At 43.1% G+C, this 26,626-nt stretch overlaps 1 protein-coding gene across 1 annotated transcript in view; it reads right to left on the reverse strand.

Moving 5' to 3' along the window:
* The window catches only part of LOC309549498 (serine palmitoyltransferase 3-like), a 201,814-nt gene that overhangs the window by 94,614 nt on the left and 80,574 nt on the right, over positions 1-26,626 (reverse strand). Inside the window, exons 5-6 of the mRNA XM_082249832.1 lie at positions 17,144-17,268; positions 366-459 (exon numbers count right to left, since the gene is read on the reverse strand). Of these exons, the coding sequence (XP_082105958.1) occupies positions 366-459; positions 17,144-17,268 (219 nt within the window). The remainder of the gene's footprint in view (positions 1-365; positions 460-17,143; positions 17,269-26,626) is intronic.

Genomic DNA, 26,626 nt, shown 5'->3' on the forward strand with positions numbered 1-26,626 from the left:
AGACTAAATGTGTTTACTGGGTTACTACCCCGGTACTAGTATATGTTACAAAAGTATTTCTTTCATTGGAGCCTAACAGGTGTCTTGATATGGGAGTCTATTTTACCATGCACATTTGTCATGACTACTTATTTGTCCACTTCTTGCAATTTGCACATAAAAAAAATATAATACAAAAAAAAAGACTAAAGCCAATAATTACAAATAAAATGTATTCTGTGAAATAGCAGGACACAAATTGCAATAGCTTTGAAAGTCCATTAGTCATAGCTTTCATAATCTAGCAGTAAATTATTTTAGGCTGAAAATAAAACACCTAATTCAGCCTGGAGCACTAGAGTGAACTATAAGTTAAAGATACTTACTGTTGTGTTTGAAAATTCGAATAGTAGCTCCTGAAAGTCTGGCTCCAAGAACCAAAGACGTGTGGTTTAACTCGTCACTTAAAATTAAGCAGCCCTGCAAAGTGAAATGATATTAGGGAATAAATAGATAAATTATGCCATGAAAGAGAACAAGTTGATATGCATCTTAGTTTGTCTTTATCAGTTGGCAAAGAGTATATGCTAGGACAGTGGAACAACATTACTTCCAAGAGAAAACAGGATTTAGCAGTTAACATTTTTGGTATATTTTTCTAAAACATCAACTCTTCAGGATAAATCAAGCTAAAAATCCATATTTGCTATCGGTCTATGACTGGATGATGTATCTCCAAGACCTGCAGAACGCAAAGAGGCAACAGACTAACGATGAATGTGTCCATTTTTTAAAAGAAGAACAAGCAGTGAATGGTTCATCCATCCTTGCTTGAATTGGGTGCCATCAAGGCCCACTCTGTCTTTTTGTCAACTTGACAAAATGTTGTGCATGCATGGGCATAAGACTTGTTCTCTTTTTTGTTACTAAAATGAAACAATTAATGATTGGCTACAGAGTTTTCGCAACATGTTGGAATATCTCTGCCTGTTCGCTATGGCTGTTGTTAACTTCAAAAATGGCAAATATGGTACTTAAATGTGGTATGTTTCACTGTCTTATTCCTATTTCTTTTGTTGGTTACATTTGCCTACAGACATTGAGGACCTATACACATGCAGATATTGTATGTCATAAATCCCTGAAACAATCATATAGAATAACAAGGAATTTAAATGGTGTCACCAGGAAAGGATGTTCGCTGAAATCTCCAAAGAGAACGCATGTAACAACAAAAAGCAGAGAGTTCCAAGCCTCTCTTACTCTACTCACAATAAAAATGCTTTATTCCTCCAAGCTGGCTAGATCTCCCTTACTTCCTGTTTTATTGACAGCATTGTTACGGGGGAGTCAATTCCTACTTTATTCAAAATGAAAAAGAAAAAGTTTTTGGCTTGAGTAAAAATGTAAAACAAACTCATGCTTTGCCAACTGAGGGCAATGCAACAGTTTTGGTTAAGCACATCAAACACCTCTCCTCCTAAGATTGCCACCTCATCCCTTTAAACCTGAACACATATGAATTACATAGGTTCTGAGGCCAATTTAATGCAGAGAAGGCACTAAGGGAGTTTAATTACCACCCTAATCAGCCACAGAGTCTGTGTAATTAATATGCGTGTAGCAGGTTTTCCAGGCCTGTTACCTGATGTGGGTCTGCCATCGGTACCGGTTAAATCTCCCTTGGTGTGAGCACTGAAACATAGACAACTCCGGCATCTTTGTTTTGTAGTTTTATTGTAGAAAAGGGGATGGGAGAAGGGAATGAGTGGGATACTCCTTGTAGGCTTCAACTGTATACACTTGAGACTTTCTCCAGAAAATGTCTGTCAGCGCTGTCCTGACGCCAGCCGACGCTAGCCAGCGTCGGTACCGGTTAAATCTCCAGCCCATGTGGGCTGAGGCCCTGGGTGTGAGCACTGAAACATAGACAACTCCGGCATCTTGGTTTTGTAGTTTTATTGTAGAAAAGGGGATGGGAGAAGGGAATGAGTGGGATACTCCTTGTAGGCTTCAACTGTATACACTTGGGACTTTCTCCAGAAAATGTCTGTCAACGCTGTCCTGACGCCAGCTGACGCTAGCCAGCGCTCACTGATGTTTAGTAACACACTGTAACTTGAAAGAAGTGCTAGATCCCCGACTTTAAGTCCAGAAGATCCAGCACTGCAGAATAAAGAGCTTCTGACACTGTTTGACTTGCAGAGTCCCTGACTTTACTCCCCAGCCTTGCACTGGCTTGTAGTAAACTGCTAAAGGTTCCTGTATGAATGCAATTCTCGACCAACACTCTGTACAATTCAGGGCCCTACTGCAGGCGCCCCCTTTACACTTGTTACTCTTCAGGGTCCACTGACTATGTACCCCCTCTGTAACTTCAGGGTCCTCAACCTAGGCACCTCCTTTACCACTAGCTGGCACTGGATCCCAGAACCTATTCTGTGCAGGTGGGTGTCCATTCTCTATGGGTAGTGCCTTTCCTTTTTTACATAGTGGCATTTTATTTATTTTTATGCATTGTAGCTCAGAAATCAAACGTACATATTTGTCAGCACATCATGGATCCTCAATTACATCAAATCCTTTATTGAAGAATGATTACATCACAGAAGACATAGTGCAATGTTTCATAGCCCCAGCACCCGCACAGTAACTTTGTCAGGTATGTAGACGCTGACCTGCTGCATTTTTCCGCACCTCTCCACTTTATTGTGGTGTGCACAGGGCACATTAAAAAAAATTGTTTTCTGTGTGCCCTTTTTGAGACCTGCGTTTTTCACGTACAGGGAAATGCAGGTCTCTGCACATAGCGTGAATGAGCCCTAAAGCAAGCCCTAACCTATGTAGCAGCAGGCACTGTGAATTAAATCAGAGATTTTAAAGTCAAGTTTCAATTAAATTACAGCACATGGTGTGTCCATTAAAAGGCTAGGAGGCAGCCAAGTCCTTGAAGCTTAAGAAGCCAAGAGGAGAGATGCTGAAATTTCAGAATGTCTGTTGTAAATTCTAAGAAGGCATTTCTCCATGGTGCCTGCAGCTACAGATGTCAGTGAGGGGTTATTTTAAAGTTCTTTTACTGCACTTTAAGTGATACTAAAGTCTTTTATTTTTTGTTTAACAATAACAAACATGTTATACTTACCACTGCACAGAGCAGCCCCGATCCTCCTCTACTCGGGTTCCTTGCTGGCGCTATTGGCCCCTCCCTCCTGCCCCACAGCAAGTAGCTTGCTATAGGGGCACCTGAGCTGAGCTGATGTTCTGTGTGTCCATTCAGACACGGAACCGGGGCTCTGCTCAGCTCCGCCCCCCTCTCCTCATTAGCTCACTGAATTTGATTGACAGCGGAGTGAGCCCATAGCGCCTGCCGTGCATCTCAGCCAATCAGGAAGAAGAACCTTGACCAGCCGAGTCTCTCGTGCAACATCGCTGGATTGAGATGGGGCTCAGGTAAGTATTAGGGGGGCTTCTGCACACAGATGTTTTTTTATCTTAATGCATAGAATGTATTAAGATCAAAAAACTTCTGTTTTTAGAACCACTTTAATCTCAACTGTCTGTGCACAGTTCCACTTAAGTATTAAGCCCCATACACACGCGCAGATCGTCGTCATACAAACGTCGGCGGACGAAAGATCTGCCGATTGTATGCGTGTTAGTATGGTGCCTCCGACAGCTGTCTGCACACAATCCGCAGACAAGAGTGTTTCTTGCAAACATGAAAATTTTTGTCTGCGGACACCAGAACAGACAATTGTTTGCCTGTCAGTACAGAAATCAGCCGACAGACCGCAGATTTGCAAGACTGGGCATGCTCAGAAAATAAAAAACACAGGGAAAGTTAACCATTACATGACATCACTTCTGCAGTCAGCTGAAGTCTGCGGACAAAATTCTTGTGCTGTCCTTGTGCTGTCTTTGCACTTTTCAACAGACACCGACATCTCGGGGAGAAAAGACGAACATTTGTATGACGACGATCTGCGTGTGTGTATGGGGCTTTAGATGTACAGCAGTAATAAATTTACTGGTCTTAGCAAACTAAAGGCTGTGCGGAATTAATTTTTTTCTTTACCATTTGCTATTGATTACAGAAGCAATTGATAAGCAAGTATGTTCTAGCAGACTAGGAATTTAAAATAGAATATGCAGATTTACAAAGTTTGTGGTTTGAGAGGATAAAATATTAGTTCTATTTTACATCAGCAAGAACCTATCAATGCAGCTATATGTAAAATATAGTTCTATATTTTATACAGGGAATATAAAAGGTGTGGTCACAAGAATCTCCGAGCAGTAGAGCCTAAGTAGCATCATTTTTATCTCCTGCAGACAGGAGGTACACAAAGTAATCTGAGAATTGCAGAGAAATAGAGAAACAAAAATCTGTGTATAATTCACCCAGACATGCTGACAGACTGCACAAAAATGATTATTGCTGCTATAGCAATACAATTAAAGGAAATCTCACACTGGGGATTCACATCAGGAATGTTCAGCAGGAAATATGATTGTCCAAATACTGAGACATTCCTAAAATAACTGCGTATTTCCTTACCGTGTTGCTTGATTCAAAATCCTTTCATATACAGAAAAATATTTATGTAATATTGCCAATTATCGTGCGACTGTGCAGAGCAATGGTTCTTTTAAGCAGTACCTTCCAATAATTTACATCTTTATATTATTTATTTGCCATATTTATATAGAGCCAACATATTACAGAGTACATGGAACCATGGTTTTAGTCTCTACCCCTTCAGGAACTGACATTCTAATGTTCTAACAAGCTCATGCATACTCTAGAGCAGGCGAAGGCAACCTTGGCATTCCAGCTGTTTTGAAACTACCCATGAGGCTTTGCAAGACTCTGACAGCCACAGACATGGCTAGAAGCATAGGCATGATGGGATCTGTAGTTTTTTGTTCAAATATTTTATTAAGCATGTTAACAATGACAAAATCATACAGAGTATCGTTGGTTGTACATAAGACCAAAAAGTCAGGCAGCGCATGGGAGGGTGTGTAAACAAGAACAATTACAACAGACATATAGAATTAATGCAAGTAGTCAAGAAATGAGAAGTGTAGGTGGGAGGTTTGCCAAACACCCGGCGGCGCCGATATTGAGATCATACTGTGTCGTGGGGTGAAGGAAATTTAACCGGCGGTAGGCTGTATTTAGAACAGTCGTCGTATTAGGGGAGTATGGATTGGAAAGTAAGGTTATAAGTCATGGCAGCAGTATCAATAACACAGGGTTAATGAAGTAGAGTACTAAGAGGAGGTTAGGAAGGGAAGAGGAGGTAGGGTGGTGGGGATGGATCAACTAGTAGAACCATTGGTATAGATTTAGGGGGGAAAGGGGATTTGGGGGGGGGGGGGGGGGGTTGTTAGGTAAGTGTCAACAACATATATAGCTATTGATAATGAGAGCGGCCATCTAACATTCCTAACAGTAGGAATGCCAGAGGGCAAGAGAGATCCGGGAGACTGCAAAAGTAGGGAAGAATAGCGGAATGGTAAGGGTAGAACTGGGTAGAAAAGTAGGACCAGTGCTAGTAGGGTGTGAGTAGGGGTGAGGGGGTAAAGAAGAGGTACAGGAAAGGGGAGGGCAGAGGGTAGGAAGAGGGGTAGAGGGGAGGAGGGGACCCTCTAGGGGTGGGAGTGGGGTAGGTGTATTAGTAAATTTGGGGAAAGGGCTGTGGGAGATCGTTAGTATGTTGGGATCGGTAGTTTCATTGTAGATGGGAGTGCCGAGGTAGCATACCCTAGCTCTAGAACAGGGGTCTCCAAACTGCAGCCTGGGGGCCGGATGTGGCCCTTTGCTTGCCTTTATTCAGCCCTTGGGGCACTATTCCTTCTACTGATATGAGGAACTATTCCTCCCACTTACACCAATGATGGGGAACCAATACTCCCACTGACATCAGAGATGGGGCACTATTCCTCCCACTGATATGAGGAACTATTCCTCCCACTGACACCAATGATGGGGAACCAATACTCCCACTGACATCAGAGATGGGGCACTATTCCTCCATTGAAACCAATGAATAGTTACTCTGACTGGCCACCAAGCCTATGCAATTGTTACACTAACACCAATGCCAGGGTATTTTCTAATCCCATTGGCCACAGTCCAACCTCCCTAAAGATTGAAGGGCAGTAAACTGGCCCTTTATTTTTAAGGTTTGGAGACCCCTGCTTTAGAGTAAACTTAGGCTTTAATTTGTTTTTGGCCAGAAAGAAAGCCACACAAACCCTGAGAGAACATATAAACTCCAAGGACAATGCATCCCTGGTGGGAGGTAAATCCAGCATTCAGAGCTGCAAGGAAAAAGATTGGCCACTATTAGACAATCTCAGCCACACTTGAAGTGTATCTAAACCCAAGAACAATAATATGATTGCAGTTTTCCTTATTTCAGACTATGTTTACAAGGTGATCCTGCCAGTGACACATTTCCTGTCCTTGGGTGACAACGCTCACCCAAGCCGCTCTATCGAAGGAGAAACAAGCGCTGTCACACAAAGCAGCTCTCCTGATTTGGTCTACAAACATGTCCTCCTCTCTTGATCACCGTAACAAGAGAAAGTAGCTTAGAAGGAAGGCAACACTGTTTGAGATTCTGTCTCAATTCAAAGAATATTACTAGAACATTGCATTTCTGGCAAGATCAAAAACTATTCTGTGCACTTGCAGAAAATGTACTTAGACTTGAAAATAGAAATTTAACATGACTATTCTAGCCTGTAAGAGTGCAATATATCAAACATTTGTTTTTGGATTTTGATATACTTTATAGCACATATCCAGTTTTTCAAATCTCCCCCACCTGGTACCCCCTTTCCACGTCATTTTTTAATTCCTATTATACTTACCTTAAACCCAGTTGGTCACATATCCTCCCTCTTTATCTCCAGCATCAGTGGTGGGCAATCTTCAATACTGCTGAGAGCAACCTTGATGTCAATGGTAATCTCTGCAGTATTATACTGTTAGCCCAGGCTCTGTGGTGAAGGAACCCAATAGCCTGGGCTCACGGGAAGTGGGCTGAATGACACTGGATGATATTCAACTAAGAACAAGACCAGGGCCAGCAGTGGACCAACACCAGAGAGTGAACTAAAAGTTGTTTATTTTAAAAAAAAATATAGGCCAGTATTATTTAATTTAGTTCTGCTTTAAAGTGATTGTAAACCTCAGACATGAACAAGGCATATCCCTCTATAGTGTATACTTGTCTCAATTAAGAGCACTAAGTGCAATTTTTGTCTGCTGCTTCATTCCTCTGCTATCAGCACTTCTGGCAAGTTTTCCTGACACCAAGAGAAAAAAGGTGACTGGGGAGGAATCTCCAACAGATTGACAGCCTCAGCTCTGTTCCTGTGTGCTGTGTGGAATGGCTTCCCTCCAATCAGCTCTCAATGCTCTCCAGTGTGTGACTTCAGCTCTCTGCTCCCTTTTTTCTGAACGCTCAGACAAGCTTTATACATTCTGGACTTTGAATGCATGTTGAGAAGAGGGGACTGCAGAGAAACGGGTACACCTTATATAGGAAGATTTGTTTCATTTCTGTGTATTACCAGAGGCCAGTCACTTCACAGAGTATATGTAATGGCTGGAATACACGGGCCGAATATTGCCCGATCATTCGACCACCGACTTATGAAAAAGTGTTTGTTGGTCGAAAACGTTGCCAACATACACAGGCTGAATATCGCCTGACTGTTTGACCGCCGACCATCGAAACAGTGCATGCGTGATGATGTTCTACAGATTTTAAATGAACGACCTTAACACCAACGTATAGAATATCGTTCGTTTGCAAACGAGACGACAGAAGTTTTTGTTTTTTTCAAACGGGATTTTTCGTTCACAATATCGATATCGGTCACTGATGGCTGGGCATTAACGAGTAGAATATCTTTTTCGGCCGATTTTCTTATGGTGTATTCCGGCCATAAGGGTCCATTCACACATGAGCGTATTTTCAGTTTTTTTGGGCTTTTTTCAGGCGTTTTTCAAGCGTTTTTTGCAGGTGTTTGGAGGCAGGAATTGACATCTAACATCTTGTAATCTGCCAAAAAAAGAAGCTTGTGTACTTTTTTGAGCTTCAGGCGACAAAATGCTCATATGTGAACAGGGGCCATTGAAATGAATAGGATTTTGCTTGCTGAGTGTTTTGAGACTTTAAAAGATGAGCGTTTTACGAGCTGAAAATCGCTCATGTGTGAACAGGGCCTAAGGGTTTACAATCACTTTATTCAAAAGTTTGATTCTGCATCTTAGTCTGCTTTGCCAATCAGATTAAAACCTACACTGGAAAAGGAGGAATAATTTCCCTGAGACACTTGCCAATGCATGAATATCTCACTATACCATGGATACTGTACATTCTTCTAGGTATTTTAAAAGTAAAGCATTGCTGCTGCATGGCATAACAGATAATGTGTTCACAGTATATACTGTACATTACTACATATGTCTAGAAATACAGTAATCTGTTTTCATTAGAAGAGCTATTTTCATATGCTTAGTCATTTTTCCTAAGTCTCTACAGACATCGCTGGGCTTACTGGGAAAACTCTGCCTGGCAGTGTTGTCACTAATTAGTGAAATTTGTAATAGAGTTGTTTATGTCTAATTAGGGATTCACTTGGTTAAAGGGAACGTCAATGCAGAAAACAAACATTGTATATTATTTCATGTAGGATATTGAAGATTGGGCACTCTCTTTGAAACGTAAAGTCTCGAACGCTCTTTAAAAACAAAGTCTCTTTTTTTTTTTTTTTTTTAAGCAATATTAGAGTATTGTGAAACAATTTCCAATAACTGGAACTTTTTGAGCACACAATCTCATGGCCCATTCACACTTGTGTGCTGCATCAACAGATGTTGCCGAAATGCATGTCAACATACCATCTCTATGTGTGGTGTATTATGGTGCAATTCATTAAGAACAGAGCCCAAATGCACTTTACAGTAGAGTTCAACGCACAGCAGTGAGTCATAACGCAAATACAATGCCTTGTAAAGCGCTGTGCTTTCAAAAAAAAAAACCATAACGCATTTTTTTTTTCCAATCGCTGTCATGCAATGGCTGCTTATTTCTAAAGACCGGGTTGCACTTAATGCAGAGTTAAAATATTAATTGGGTACTGCCAATGAGTTTGTATTTCTGTCTGTTCACTCCTAAGTAGGGATGAGCTGCCGGGTTGGTGCAAATCCATGTTCGCATCAAATTTTGCTCATTCACAGGTTCACTGAATGGCTAAACCAAATTGGTGTTCAGGAGAGACCAGAGCCATCTTACCGAAGGGGCATGACAGGCACTTGTCCGGGGGCCCCGCTTGCCTGGGGAGCCCCACCTGCCCAGCGGGCAAGCCCCAGCCAAGCATTAGTCCTGATTCCCGTGTGCATCCCGCTGCCGAACTTGTGGTAAGCGCCTGTCGGCACTGCGCTGTTGTCAGGCCCCTTGGGCCATGGAGGGGAAGCCCCCCATCTGCAGGAATCCCTGTCTGCCTCCACAGGAACAGGCACACACAGGACAGTCGAGTCTGACTCCCGTCCGGGTGTGTTTTCATCGGACCCAGCTGCCGAACTTGGAAGCTGTCATTAGCCTGGCACTGTTGTACCAATAAATATTGCCTTATCGATAAATAGCATTTTTATTCTTGTGTAGGCAGGGCCCCAGTGCACTGCATTGCCTGGGGGCCTATAATACTCTTAAGATGCCACTGGGAGAGACGAAGCTCTGGCTGCAGCATAGCGTTTTACTACTGCTGCTAAATGTGGCAGCTTCCTGCTCAGGGCTCCAGGTTGTCAGGGAGCCATACTAACAATCAATGATATATCCCAGCTAGGCCTATTCAGTTGTCAGCCAGGGGCTCCCAGGCTGACAGGTGAACATAAACAAAGTGAAAGTGTAAAAAAAAAAAAGAAAAAGTGGGGCCCTCTCCAAAATTCATACCATTTACATCTTGTATGAATGTTAAGGAGGACCTCATGAAAAAAAAAAAAAAAAAAAAAGGGTATACCAGACCCTTATCCTCCTGATCCATACCAGATCACATGCCTTCAACACGAGGAGAGTGCCAAGCAACTTGTACCCCTTTTCCAAAAAGGGATCCCCAGATACCCCCTTCCCCTACATAGTACTTCTGCTAAATCCCCCTAAAAATGTAAATAGTAAATTATTAAAAATAAGTTCCAAAGTTAGTTCATGACATTCGTCCTTATCAACAGGAGCATAAAGTGTTTTTCCAGGGGGTCTCATGTTGAGGGATGTGGCCTGGTTGGGGGGCATACACTCATATCCAATTTTTCTGGCCTAGTACAAATTTCTAAAGGAGGTCCCCACACTTTTTTTCTTGTTTTTTGCTTGAGGTTCTCCCTTAAAACCTTTATAACGTGGGGGGGGGGGGGGGGGAACAGCAAGCAGTTTTATTCATTTATTTTTTTGCATGGGGTCCCCCTGGATATCCATACCAGACCCTCACCCCCTTTTTTTTTTTAAAAGGAATATTTTATTTTTAATGCTGCCCTTTAAGTGGAGTTTCACCCTAAAATTATACTTACCTCCATCTTCTCACTCTAGGTCACCTGAAAAACAAATGGATAAATCGCAATTTTTTTTTTTTTTTTTTACTTACCTCGTTTAGAAGAAAATATACTTACCTTACTTCCTTCTTCCTCCCCTCGGCGGCCGCGGCGAGTCGTCGCTTCCTGGCATGCAATGATTCCTGGGAGCTGAACGTCATCGCTCCCAGGAATCAATGCGCCTGCACCGGCCCCGACGTCAGTTCCTGTGCAGGCGCCGTCATACCTTGCAAAACAGCTTCTGGGCATGCCCAGAAGCTGTGGAGGGATGACGCTGCGGCCCCGGAAGTGACGGCGGGGCTGCTGCTGTGCATCGTGGGACCGAAGAAGACGGAAGAGGACACAGAAGAGGATCGCGCTGGCTTCAAGCTGCCCACACCTGAGATGGCAGCGCTGGAGAATACATTTTCAAGGTAAGTATTTCTTCTAAAAGGTAAGTGCAACCCGGGACAGATCAGAGGCTAGCCATTCTGGAATGCACTAGCCCTGACTGTCCCGGGGGTATTTTTATTTAAAAAAAGGTTCACTGGGTGGAACTCCTCTTTAAAATAAAGTGCATAGCCATTTGTTTGACAAGCTCTTGTCTATTAGACTAGAAAACAGCGATTAGTTGTTTTGTTTTTTAACATTTGGCCCCCATTGACTAAAACAGGGTTTAAATTCAGCAACCGAACTTCAGTAATGTTCGATCAACCCACCCTGAAACAAACCTAGGTTCAGTCGCTCATCACTTGCCCTGAGTGTTAATGGAGTTTCCTCTCCCAGTCCAAGTTCTACTGTAGAGGGGCTTATTAAAGTTTAACCAAATTCAAAACTTTTTTTTAGTTTAGGATAGGGCAGAGAGGGATTAGTACCCCTGTCATGTTTTTATTGCTCTGTGTCCCTATTTTTCTCAATGCTCTCGGGCACAGCGATGGATTGAGATCAGGCTCAGGTAAGTATTTAGGGGGAGTGGGGTGGTGTGGGAAATGCACCTAAAAGTTTTTTTACCCTATTACGGAGAATGCAATAAATGGAAAAACCTTTAGCCTTTACAACCACTTTAGGTGTCAAAATGTTGCCATGCTAAAGTCTAGTACACAATACCAGTTTTTTTGTACAACGAACCTTTACTAGCATTCTGATTTGGCACAGCAATCTACCCTGCTGAGCAATTGTGTTCTGACAGGGGGACGGCCTCCCACCAGCACACTCTCAATGGCTGAGTGCTGATCGGGAGACCTTCTTCGGTCATGAGCCTTCGACAGAAGCTGGCCCTGTTCGGTCGGACTGGCTGCAGTACACCTGGGCAGAATGTCGGCTGGTTTCTATTGAATGGCCGATACCGCCCGACAATCGGCCCATGTGTACTAGGCTTAAAGTGAGAGAGAAAACTAAGCAGAATTAATTTTGCATCAACTTTTTTTTAAACTTGATCAAAATCCTTGACTGCTGCCAAACTTTTTCAGATTTGTATGCTTTGCAAGTCAGGATTGTTATCAAAACTTACAATTCTCTCATTATCGCTGATCTTACACTTTTTTTTAAATTTGGGTTTTCAATAATATATACAGAATAACTTTTTAAACAGGCACCCTCCTTTCCCCTTGCTAAAAGGGATCATAAAATACTAAAAAAAAAAAAAAAAAACACTTCTAGCAAAAGACAAAAAAAAAAAGAAGGTATTAACTCACTTTTCCTCCAGCTTCTGAGGTGCAGGCTAGAGGAAAAAAGCGCAGCGCCTTCTAAGTGCAGCAACACATTTTAATATGGTGTAAAGAAGTAATACACTCACAAACAGGTGGGTTAAAGGCACATCGTGAAGATATTGAGATTTCTCATCTGGGGCATCACTGGAGCAGAGTCCTGGTAGTGGAGGCAGGGGGTCCCGGTAATAGAGGCAGGGGTGTTCCTCCATGTGCAGTGGGGCGGCCTCGGTGGTGCCAGTGGGCTACCCGTCGGCTGGTGGAACGCAGAGCCTTGTGTGTCTTGGGATCCTGACGTCACTTCCTGGCGGTGATGCGGTTCTGAACGGCCTGAAGAAAGAGTGCATGCTCCGCAAACGCGTTGCCGTAAGCGTCCCGCATCACCGCCAGGGTCCCCTAACCCCCTTGGCTTTTTTCCCCTTCCCTACCTCCCCCCTCATGGTCCCCAGAACCAGCCCACACTGAGACTTCCACTTGCGCCAATTTACCACAAACTACTGAGGTGCAGGCTAACCTCCTGCCAGTGAGGTCCCAGAGAATGATGTGCACTCCAAATTTTGTCAGAAGACACTGCAGCACAGTGCTGGGAATGTAGTCTTAGCAAGATTTGAAGCACTCTATATTCCCCTGATCTTGCCAGACAAAGAATGAAATGACTCTCGCCTAGGTGCTTGGAGGGGAAGATGAGGGAAAGGGTAAGTATACTCTCTAAATTTCTTTTTTTAAACTGTTATGCTTGACAGAAAGGAGAGGGATGCCATCGGCAGTCAGCAGCCCTCTACCCGGCACCTCTAGCCCTCACTGGATTGCCGGAGACCCTGGAAGGGTGGGGGGGGGGGTTGATGGGTCGTGTGGCTCAGTCTCCCAGTGGCTGACTTAGGGGATGAGCCAGTTGCCAGTCCAGTCATCTGAATGGATCCTGACAAAGTCTTCCCTGACGAGACGTGTCTTCAACCGACAGGTCACTGGAGTGCAGAACGTAGTGCACTCCTGTGACCCACAGGAGAAGTAGGGTCTAAAGAGCTTTGGCCCAACTTTTCCTTTAATTCCAGACATCTTCTTGGCCAATCTATATACATCAGAGGTCCCTCATTTTCTGCACCTCTAGCCCTCACTGGATTGTTGGAGACCCTGGAAGGGGGAGGGGGGGGGGGGCGGTAACGGGTCATGTGGCTCAGTCTCCCAGTGGCTCGCTAAGTGGATGAGCCAGTTGCCAGTCTAGTCATCTGACAATAAAGTCTTCCCCGACAAGAATGCCTTCAGCCGACCGGTCACTGGAGTGCAGAACGTAGTGCACTCCTGTGACCCACAGGAGAAGTAGGGCCTAAAGAGCTTTTGCCCTACTTCTCCTTTAATTCTAGACATCTTCTTGGCCAGTTCATTTACATCAGAGGTCCCTCATTTTCTGCTCCAGCAGCAGTGGATGGCAGTACATAGTGCAGTACTGATTGATACTCAGGTAATGATGTGCAATCAACATTCTGTGCTGCAGCAGTGTGAGAACAGGCCCGCTTGATGATATCCCCAGGGGGTGTGTCCACAACGGCCTGGGCTCACAGGAAGTGGGTTGAAGGACACCGGCTGTCATTAAACCTAGAAGAAACGCTCCATCTTTTGGCAGACAAAATTTTCTATGGGGCATGGAGAACAGCACCAGATTGAAGGTAAGTATTGCATTAAGAGCTGCTCTGTTTAGAGCGAAGGAAAGGGGTTTATAACAATACCTGGAATTCAATTTTAAAGAATAAAAAAGAAATGATATGGGCTGGCAAACCTGTGCTTGACCTATGCTACAGGCTAATGTTGCCCCTGAGAACTCCCTCTGAGCTGGAATGCAGACCTTTATTATCCAATTATCTCTAGAGAGGCTCAGATCTTCTTCAATTCAAAAATAATTGCTTTGTTTGCCGCGTAGTGAAAAGGTAGTGTAGAAAGAGCACATGTGGTGCAGTTAGAATGGTGTCATCTGGGGATATCTATCTAAAAATATACCAGAGATTTCCCTGGTAGCAGAGCATGTGCTCGAGAGATTGCTGACAAACACAGCTTGGTCGCACCGACGCATTACTAGGTAATAGGGATGTAAACACAGAGCTGATGTTTGACTTGTTGGGTGGATTATGGAATAAACAGACATCGCCATCCCTGGTTTTCTCTTTAATCCTTCCTGCAGAAAGCAATTATAGACTAGTATATTCACTAATTCTTATAATAACAGAAAGCAGAAGTTTGGCAAACCAAATGCTCTAAAAAAAAAAGTGGAACTCTACAAGAAAAAAATAACTATTTTCAGATGGGACACCAATATTATGTTTAGCTTTTGCACCGAATAAAATAAAAAAAAAATAAAAAATGTGTGTGTAATTATATATATATATATATATATATATATATATATATATACATATACACATACATACACACACACACCGTATCTCACAACAGTGAGTACACCCCTCACATTTTTGTAAATATTTTATTATATCTTTTCATGTGACAACATTTGAAGAAATTACACTTTGCTACAATGTAAAGTAGTGAGTGTACAGCTTGTATAACTGTGTAAATTTGCTGTCCCCTCAAAATAACTCAATACACAGCCATAAATGTCTAAACCGCTGGCAACAAAAGTGAGTACACCCCTAAGTGAAAATGTCCAAATTGGGCCCAAAGTGTCAACATTTTGTGTGGCCACCATTATTTTCCAGCACTGCCTTAACCCTCTTGAACATGGAGTTCACCAGAGCTTCACAGGTTGCCACTGGAGTCCTCTTCCACTCCTCTATAATGACATCACAGAGCTGGTGGATGTTAGAGACCTTGCACTCCTCCATTTGAGGATGCCCCACAGATGCTTAATAGGGTTTAGGTCTGGAGACATGCTTGGCCATGGTGCATCTGTCCCCCGGGGCCTCTGCACTGAGAACACCGCCGATTGCTCGGTTCTGATAGTTCCCCGAGCAGAGAGTTGCTGACTGCAGCTCCCCTCTCTGCCCCCTCCTCGCTCATTGGAGTGCTGGGCTGTGGCGCGGGGAGTGGCGGGATCAGGCTCTCAGCGGCTCGCTAAAAGGCTGAGCTGGGTGTCAGTCCAGGCACCTGGTGGATCTTGACTCCGTGGTCGTGATGACACAGTGACTGGACTGACATCTGTGACGCAAGCAGAGAGTGGACTTCAGCCCGCTCTCTGCTGAAAACGGGTCACTGGAGTGCAGGACGATGCCTGCAATGGTAGGTGCTTCAATGCTTGAATGTTAATGGATTTTAATGGCCCGAATAAATTATTATTCTGCTCAATAAAATGAATTAATGCCAAAGCACATGACATGCCTAGGAGCAGAGAGAGGAAAGGTGTCTAGGAGAGGTGGACAGATGCCCTGTGTGCATGAGTCCTTATTGAAAGGCTCCCTTTAAGTGATTGTAAAAGTGTTTTTTTTTAACCTCCCTGGCAGTCTGAATTTCTGTGCTAAAAGCGGTAAATTGTTTTGCATGGAAATAGGTTTTATATTTTAGGCCTGTAACTCTTAGGAATAACTCACTGCCCAAACAAGAGTCTAGTAGACACCCGGGTATGATAAAGTTTGAAACATGAAATCATAAATTATAATGTAATAAGAATACCAAATGTCATCAAATTCTTCATTGTTTTCGAAGTGGAGATATTTCATTATGAGGGAGAATCTGTACTCGGGGGCGCTGCCTGATCCGTATCCCAGTCAATAGAGCACCAAGTTCGCACATCGCTGAGTTCAGTCACTGAATCATCGCTGTTGTCACTTTTAGTACCCGATGACGAATTTTCCCACGAATCGCCATCGCTCATCTCTTCCAATAATTAGGTTACACCGTCGCTGTTTTCCAGTTCGTCCAAAAGCGTTTTTGAGCTAAAAGAATACTTTTTGGACGCCATGGACGTTCTCAATTTTCCAGGCACAAAGTACAGCAAAAAGTACAGGCAGGGCACTGGAAAAGCCTCTAGGTGAAATGGCATGATACAAAGTTGTAATTCTAACAGATCACACTGTATCATGTAATTTTTTTTTTCTTTTAATCTCCCACCGGTTCCACTCCCCTGCGACGCGGCGCTCGCAGGGAAGGGAACCGGAAGAAGGTGCCGGCATCGGCCAAGCACAGAGTGAGAGGACAGCGGGAGGATGGCTGCAGGAAGGCTGGGGAGGACAGTGGGGAAATCGCAGGGGAAGGTGAGTATTATTCTGGGGTAATCCTGAGTGTTGCTCCGGGTTACCGCTTTTGGTACTGAAAATTAACCCTGAGCCACACTCGGGAATAGCGCTAGGAAGGAAATAACAAACATGCCTATACTTACCTGCTCTGCGCAAGGGTTTTGCACAGAGCAGTCCCGATCTTCCCTATCTGGGGTGCCCCAGCAGTGCTCCAGGCTCCTCCTCTTCATTGGATGCCCCCACAGAGAGCTGCTTTCCATGGGGGCACCTGTGCGGACGCACTCACAAGTTCCGCTGCTGCGTCCATTGACACAGGCAGCAGGACTTGGCCCGACCCTTGTGTCACTGGATTTGATTGACAGCAGTGGGAGCCAAAGGCTCCTGTCACTATCAATCTATCCAATGAGGACCCGAGACAGCGGTTGGAGCCACTGGGCTTGTGCTAGTTGCTGGGTTCGTGCTCATCCCTAGAACGATCAGTTTCAGGTAAGGGGGTCTAGGTGGCAGCTGCAGAACAGAAGGCTTTTCACCTTCATGCATAGAATGCATGAAGGTGAAAAACCTTGAGACTTTACAACCCCTTTAAATAAGCCTAAGAGCATGCAATTTTCACATAAAGAACACACAAGTATTACCAACATAGCAGAATTTGCAATTTTTCATTGTCAAGCACAGAAATAGAAATGAATTACCTTCCCAACAAGTGCTGGAATATTTGTAGAGTTTGTGGCAAAGCCCATACTGAATACCATTGCCTCTTCTACGTTGAGGAACTCCGCCACCAAATTCTCCAGCTCTTGGTGTTTTGCCAAATGCCCTGAAATGTAATACTGTAATTAACATGTGCTTTAATAATCCTGCATAATAGGAACATGGAAGATTATCACAAATACCCTTCACCTAATAACCCAAGAGTGAACTAAGTTTGTCCCAGTTTAAATGGATGTTCCTTATACAAGCATACTGAAACCCAGTCTGTTCACCTGACAACAGACTGTCACTTAGCCCATGGTGGAATTCAGAGTATGAGGAAAAAGAGAAGCCCGAAGCAAAAAAAAAAAATAGGCATAGGGCTGGGATGTCTAGGTAGCAGGGCAATAGGACACAGAGGGCTAAAACAGTTTTGTTTTGGATTAGATATCAGGAGGGGTGGGTGGTGCAGAATAGGAGGGGTTTTTTATTTAATAAAGATTGGGCAGCAGTTTTTGGGTCCATTGTAGTTTAAGCGGAGAAAGAAGAAACTTCCCACCCTCCCGGCCTCTGGAATGGTTGTGCAACGGCTGTCGTAGTGACTTGGCGGTTGGGCTCTTTGGAGGCCTTCTAAAAATAACAGCGATATGGCATAGTGGGGAACCATCTATGGTATGGGGTCCTCTGTAAGATCCTAGTTAACAGAGGTTTAACTGGGCATTGGGCATATGGGTATCTGCGCAGAAGGTGGGAAGAGTTGTGATTGTCCCCGAGTCGGAATGTTGCGGCTGGGGACCTTGTGTGGTCACGCAGATATGAAAACGATTTGGGGTTCTTCAGTGCATTCAAAGATTGGCAACCTGGTTTAGTATTTATCTGCGATTATTATGTTTTGTTAAACAAATGTGTTTGATGGTTATTTGTTAATTAATGGCTGGTACGGCCAATCTAATTCCAAAAAGGTGTCTTTGATTTATTTATTATATTCAAGGTTGTAAGTAAGGGGAGCAATAATGTTAATGTGGGGTTTGCATTTGTCTTACCATAGTCATGTATGGAAACAATTCTTGTCTAGCACAGATATACATATAGCTCTCCTATGACTCTTGTGAAAAATAGATAAACACAGATCCATTCCAACCTGGAACTGTTCTACTGCATTGCACTATTGGTACAGTGTTACATCTGGATCAAAGGCAGCAGAATAATTCCTTCAATAAACAAATCTCAAGCCCTGTTTACACCTGGGCATAGTGGAAATGCGGGGAGAAACTAGCGTTTTTGCACATGTTTCTGCAAATGTGCTTTTGGTGTCATCATTCAAATGAAACGATAAGCAAAACATTTTTGTAAAAATATATATAAAAAAACAAAAACATTATAAATACCATTTTCCCTTTTTTATAAGTGATCACATTCCCTCTGTTCTCAGCTGCAAAAGAGCTGGGTGAAGGGGAGGAGAAGCAGCGGCACACTGAGTTTCCCAGTGAAAGGCTGTGCAGCAGAGGGCATATCAGCACAAGTCTGATCATTGAAGGAGAGCATACTAAGTTCCCAGCAAAGCTAGAGAACTGACCATGGTGTTCTCTCCTGCTTAGAGCGGTCAGTTTCTAATAGGAAAGCAGAGGACTGGCAGGAACACCAGGAATTTCACATAAAGGAAGCAAAACAAAGAGAACAGGATACTTTCTCATACATGTACATGGTACAGCATGCACATACCAGGAATATGAAGTGTTGGGGTAACAAATGCTTTAAAAGCTAATGACCCCTTAAAGTATATCTAAAACCCAAACTTTTTTAAATGAGGGGTTAGAATTCTTGTTGCCATCATTTTTATATTGAGGTCTGTGTTCCTGCTAGAGGCTGTGTTCCTATTACCGGGACTGACAGACATGGTAAACCTTCCTACCTGTACATTGTGATTTTCACCTACATGTGCATGGATTGTGTGTTTCATGGTATACTTTTTTTTGCACTGTACACACTGCCTATAGTACAGATAATCTTCATCTTTCTACATCAGCAGTTTCAGTTTATAATGAAACAAGAGAAATGCAGCATGGCACTATTTAGGTTAATGCATGACCTCTGTCTGTAGTCTAAGAATGGACACTTCCTGTAAAGAAAGTATATATTCCACAATCCCTGGGTCTCCCAGTATAGTGAGACAGTATATATATATATATATATATATATATATATATATATAAATAAATAAATAAATGTGTGTCACGTCTACACTGACTGCCAGTGTAAGGGTGACATGTCTACATGGACCACCAATGTAAGAGTCACATCTATGCTACCATCAAAGTATGGGTCACATCTACACTATTCACCAATGGATCACATTTACACTGACCGCCAACATATACCGTATTTTTCCGTGTATAAGACACTACCTTTTGCTCAAATTTTTATGCTGAAAATTGAGGGGCGTCTTATACACGGTCAGTAAGCAGTGCGCGGGTGCGTAGCTGGCCATATTGTCAAAGAGGCTTCCTCCAATTGCAAGCTGTGGACGTTAGATAACGCTGTAAAGGCGGAGACTGCAGATGCGATACCATTGGAGGTTGGAGTGCACAGATGCAAGAGAGAGTGATGTGAGAACGGAGCCCAGATGTCAGAGAATAAAAAAAATGAGTACTGGTAAGCGATTGTTTTACACTGCTAAATTCAAACTAAATGTAATTCGCTATGCAAAAGAGCATGGCAATAGGGCTGCAGAGAGACAGTTTGGACCTCCGCCCACTGAGTGCATGATCAGACAGTGGAGAAAACAGGAGGAACAACTCCTTATGTTTAAAATATTGATTTCTGAAGTTAGGGTTGGAAAAATGGGGGGCATCTTATACACGGAAAAATACGGTAACTTACGTCCACATGGACTGCCAATGTATGGGTCACCTCTACACTGACCACTAACTTAAGGAGCTGTTTCCACACTGGTCACCAATGTGTGGGTGACATTTCATTTATACTGACCACCAATGTAAGGGTCAGATCAACACTGACCACCCACAGTATGTAAGGGTCACGTTTACACGGACGGTCAATGTAAGGCAGTTGTTTACACGCTGACCACCAATGTAAGGGTCACATCAACAATGACCAATAAAGTAAGTGGTTGTTTCCACACTGGCCACCAATAAGCGTTCGCTATAGTTTTCACTCTCTAGGTTTCTTTTCTGGCTATTTTGTATTTGTTTCATTTCATGTTTAAGAAACACAATTTTAACATACAACATACTGATCACACCAATGTACCACAGGATGTAGGTCTAAGGATTTTAGTGGGGGTTTCCTGAGATCTGAAAACCATTTACAGAGTTCCTATGTGGTAAAAGGTTGACTGTATTTCTTTCCTGGTAGCTTTACTTAGCTCCAGAAGTATATATACTAGAGAGGTTGGTCATGTGACTAGCCGGCATCTGGGTCAATGGCTTTGCAGGTTGTCATACAAAGATAAACCATTCAACACCATAGATCAGGTTTTTCCACTGTTTTCAGGAACCTGCTGCAAATGTAGAATTGTGGAAAAAAATGCAGCAGAAAATCACAGGCAAGAAAAGGAAACGTCTTCAGATAAATATGGGGGCTGCCACTACTAATCACATGAAACATACTATTTGCTTGGCTGTTGCACAGAACATCTAGCTATAGTAATTTTTGAGGAAATGAGCTGGATTTATTATGAAGAATAGGACATTTCACATGCTAGTTTTTTTACGTAGACATTCAGGCAAATAGCATTTTCAAAAGAACACGGAAGCCTTTCTCAACCAAGCTTCAGTGGAACCCTGGAGGTATCTTCTGAAGTGGATAGTGGTTTCCCAAGACGAGAGCAATGTTAGATTGATCTCCTGCCTACACTGACCACCAAAGTGAGGGTAACATCTACACAAAGTAACAGTATACGGGTCACATCTGACTGCCAATATAAGGCATACATCTACAATGGCCAGTGACCACCAATATAAAAGTTTCATATCAACACTGACCACCTACGTAAGGGTCACACTTGCCACAAGTGTATGAGTGAGGTCTACACTGACTGCCAATGTAATGGTGTGTGTCTACACAGACCGATTCACATCTACACTGTTCGCCTATGTTTCAGTTAGATCTACATGGACCGTAAATGTAATGAGATGCTACTACATTGTTCACCAATGTATAGGTCACATCTACACTAATCAACAATGTAAGGGTCACATCTACACTTACAATCTATGTATGGGTCATATCTACACTGACCACCAATGTATGGGTCATATCTACACTGACCACCAACGTATGGGTCACATCTACACTGACCACCAATGTAAGGGTCACATCTACACTGACCACCAATGTAAGGGTCACATCTACACTTACAATCTATCTATGGGTCATATCTACACTGACCACCAATGTAAGGGTCACATCTACAGTGACCACCAATGTAAGGGTCACATCTACACTGACCACCAATGTAAGGGTCACATTTACAGTGACCACCAATGTAAGGGTCACATATACAGTGACCACCAATGTAAGGGTCACATCTACAGTGACCACCAATGTAAGGGTCACATCTACACTGACCACCAATGTAAGGGTCACATCTACACTGACCACCAATGTAAGGGTCACATCTACAGTGACCACCAATGTAAGGGTCCCATCTACAGTGACCACCAATGTAAGGGTCCCATCTACAGTGACCATCTATGTATGAGTCAGATCAACACTGGCCATCTATCTATGGGTCACATCTACACTGACCACCAAAGTAAGGATCACATCAACAATGACCAACAAAGTAAGTGGTTGCTTCCACACTGGCCACCAATAAGGGTTCACTACAGTTTTCACTCTCGATTTTTCTTTTCTGGCTATTTTGTTCATTTCATGCTTATTAAGAAAATTCTATTTTATTTAACCCACAACACACTGATCACATTATTGTACCACAGCATGTAGGTCTAAGGATTTTAGTGGGGGTTTCCTGAGATCTGAAAACCATTTACAGAGTTCCTATGTGGTAAAAGGTTGACTGTATTTCTTTCCTGGTAGCTTTACTTAGCTCCAGAAGTATATATACTAGAACGGTCGGTCATGTGACTAGCCGGCATCTGAGTCAATGGGTTTGCAGGATGTCCTACAAAGATAAACCCTTCAACCCCTCAAATCAGGTTTTTCCACAGTTTTCAGAAACCTGTTGCAAATGTAACATTGCGGAAGAAATGCATCAGAAAATCCCAGGCAAGGAAAGGAAACCCATCATCAGATAAAAATAGGCGCTGCCCCTACTAACCACATCAAAAATACTATTTGCTTGGCTGTTGCACAAAACAGCTAGCTGAAATAATTTTTGAGGAAATGAGCTGGACTAATTATGAAGAATAGGACATTTCACATGCTAGTTTTCTGACCTAGATATTCAGGCAAAAGGTATTTTCAGAAGAACAGGAAAGGCGGTGTATATAGGGAAGCCTTTCTCAACGATGCTTCAGTGGTATCTTCTGAAGTTGCTAGTGGTTTCTCAAGACGAGAACAGGGTCAGATTACTTTGGTGGTCAGTGTAGGCAGGAGATCAAAGTGTACACCTACATGGAGTACCAGTGTACAGATCACATCTACAATGACCACCAATGTAAGGGTCATGTCAACACTGACCGTCAATATAAGGGTCACATTCACATCGACCACCAATGTATAGGTCACATTCACATCGACCACCAATGTATAGGTCACATTCACATCGACCACCAATGTATAGGTCACATTCACATCGACCACCAATGTATAGGTCACATTCACATCGACCACCAATGTAAGGGTCACATTCACATCGACCACCAATGTAAGGGTCACATTCACACTGACCACCAATGTTTAGGTCCCATTCACACCGACCACTAATGTATAGGTCTCATTCACACTGACCACCAATGTATAGGTCCCATTCACACTGACTACCAATGTAAGGGTCATGTCTACACTGACTGCCAATGTAAGGGTTTGTGTCAATATGGACCACCAATGTAAGAGTCACATCTACCCTGACTGCCAATGTATGGGTCACATCTACATTGACCACCAATATAAGGAGCTGCTTCCACACTGGTCACCAATGTATGGGTCACATCTACACTGGCCATCACTGTAAGGGTAACATATACCCTGACCACCAATGTAAGAGTCACATCAAACTGACCATCTTCTGTATGTATGAGCCACATCTACACTGGCCACCAATGTATAGGTCACATTCACACTGACCACGAGTTTAAGGGTCATGTCTACACTGACTGCCAATGTAAGGGTTTGTGTCAATATGGACCACCAATGTAAGAGTCACATCTACCCTGACTGCCAATGTATGGGTCACGTCTACATTGACCACCAATATAAGGAGCTGCTTCCACACTGGCCACCAATGTATGTGTCACATCTACACTGACCACTGATGTAAGGGTCACATTTACACTGAACACCAATGTAAGGGATTGCTTCCACACTGGCCACCAATAAGAGATCACTACAGTTTTCACTCTTTTCTGGCTATTTTGTATTTGTTTCATTTCATAAATATTAAGAAACACTATTTTATTTAACCTAAAACACACTGATCACACTAATGTACCGCAGAATGTAGGTCTAAAGAGTTTTTAGATTTCAAGATCTGAAAACCATTTATGTTATAAAAGGTTGAGACAGGCTGACACGCAGTATTTCTTTCCTGGTAGCTTTACATAGCTCCAGAAGTATATATACTAGAACGGTCGGTCATGTGACTAGCCGGTATCTGGGTCAATGGCTTTGAAGGATGTCATACAAAGATAAACCATTCAACCTCGCAAATCAGGTTTTTCCACAGTTTTCAGAAACCTGCTGCAAACGTAACATTGTGGAAGAAATGCAACAGAAAATCCCAGGCAAGGAAAGGACACCTGTCAATCAGATAAATATGGGGGCTGGCACTACTAACCACATCAAAAATACTATTTGCTTGGCTGTTGCACAGAACATTTAGCTGCAGTAATTTTTGAGGAAATGAGCTTTATTAATTATGAATAGGACATTTCACATGCTCGTTTTAGACAGCCAGGAAACTAGTATTTTCAGAACAGGAAAGGCAGAGTACACAGGGAAGCCTTTCTCAACCACGTTTCAGTGGAACCCTGGTGGTATCTCCCAAAGTTGCTAGCGGTTTCTCAAGAGGAGAACAGTGTCAGACTGACCTCCTGCCTACACTGACCACCAATGCAAGGTTACCATCTACATTGACCACCATTGTAAGGATCACATCTACACTGACCACCAATGTAAGGCTTACATCTACACTGACCACCAATGCAGGGTTAACATCTACATTCACCACCATTGTAAGGGTCAGGTCTATACTGCCCGCCAATGTAAGGCTTACATCTACACTGACCACCAATGTGGGGGCACATCACGTCAACACTGACCACCAATGTAAGGTCACATTCACACTGACCACCAATGTATAGGTCACATTCACACTAACCACCAATGTAAGGGTCATGTCTGCAATGACTGCCAATGTAAGGGTTTGTGTCTACATGGACCACCAATGTAAGAGTCAAATCTACCCTGACTGCTAATGTATTGGTCACATCTATATTGACCCCCGATGTAAGGAGCTGCTTTCACAATGGTAACGAATATATGGGTCACATCTACACTGACCACTGATGTAAGGGTCACATCTACACTGACCACTGATGTAAGGCCATCAATGTAAGGGTCACAGCTACCCTGACCACTAATGTAAGTGTCACATCAAAACTGACCATCTACTACATGTATGAGTAACATCTACCCTGGCCACCAATGTAAGGGTCACATCTACCCTGACCACCAATGTAAGGGTCACATCTACCCTGACCACCAATGTAAGGGTCACATCTACCCTGACCACCAATGTAAGGGTCACATCTACCCTGACCACCAATGTAAGGGTCACATGTATTCTGACCACCAATGTAAGGGTCACATGTATCCTGACCACCAATGTAAGGGTCACATGTATCCTGACCACCAATGTAAGGGTCACATCTATCCTGACCACCAATGTAAGGGTCACATCTACCCTGACCACCAATGTAAGGGTCACATCTATCCTAACCACTAATGTAAGGGTCACATCAACACTGACCATCTACTGCAGTGTTTCTCAACTCCGGTCCTCAGGGCATACTAACAGGCCAGATTTTAAGTATTACCTTGGGGAGATGCATACTAGAATACTGCAATCACTGAGCAGCAAATTATATCACCTCTGACGTATTTCAGTTTTCTTGCAAACCTGGCCTGTTCGTGTGCCCTGAGGACCGGAGTTGAGAAACACTGATCTACTGTATGTATGAATCACATCTACACTGGCCACCAATGTAAGGGTCACATCTACACTGATCATCTATGTGCGGGTCACATCTACAACAATTGCAAAAGTAAGGTATAGGGATCACTACAGTTTTCACTCTCTAGGTTTCTTTTCTGGCTATTTTGTATTGGTTTCATTTCATGAATATTAAGAAAACACTATTCCATTCTAATCATTAACACACTGATCTCACTAATGTACCACAGCATGTAGGTCTAAGGATTTTAGTGGGGGTTTCCTGAGATCTGAAAACCATTTACAGAGTTCCTATGTGGTAAAAGGCTGACTGTATTTCTTTCCTGGTAGCTTTACTTAGCTCCAGAAGTATATATACTAGAACGGTCGGTCATGTGACTAGCCAGCATCTGAGTCAATGGGTTTGCAGGATGTCATACAATGATAAACCATTCAACGCTGCAGATCAGGTTTTTCCACAATTTTCAGAAACCTGCTGCAAACATAACATTGTGGAATTGTGGAAATCATAACATGTTGAGAAATGTTATTTTTTTTTTCTTCTAGCGTCATAAAAGGAAAAGGTATGTCTATGAAACCTGTTTAAAAGTATCAGAGGGTGCTTTTATTTTCTTAACTTTTCATGCCTGTAAGCTGCACAGAATGACATGTAGCAGCGTCAGTATATAACAATATTTAACCTGCAATGTTCATCACGTGACTTAAAAAGGAAGTAAAGCTTCATCTGTACCTATAGGTAAGCCTATGATAGGTACTGCAAATATCTCCTACACATGCACCGTTTAGGAGATATTTATTTTACATGCAGCCAGCGACATCACTGACGCATGCGCTCTGAATGTCGCCCGTACCATTCCTTCAGAGCCCTGTGCAGTGAACGGCGGCTCCCGCGTGCATGCGCGGGACTGACGTTATCACTGCCCTGGCCAATCAGATGGCCAGAGGACGCAAACCCGGAGGGAAGGTGGCTGAACAAGCCGGCTGTGTCACCAGTGAATGGGCAGCGCTGCGGGGGCTTTATTCTAAGGTAACTATTTCATAATGAGCTAGTATGTGATGCATACTAGCTCATTATACTTTTGTCTTTCAGTTTTTTTTTTTTTCTGAG

Source organism: Pelophylax lessonae (genome assembly GCF_965119305.1).
Source record: "Pelophylax lessonae genome assembly, chromosome: 3".
NCBI lineage: Eukaryota > Metazoa > Chordata > Amphibia > Anura > Ranidae > Pelophylax > Pelophylax lessonae.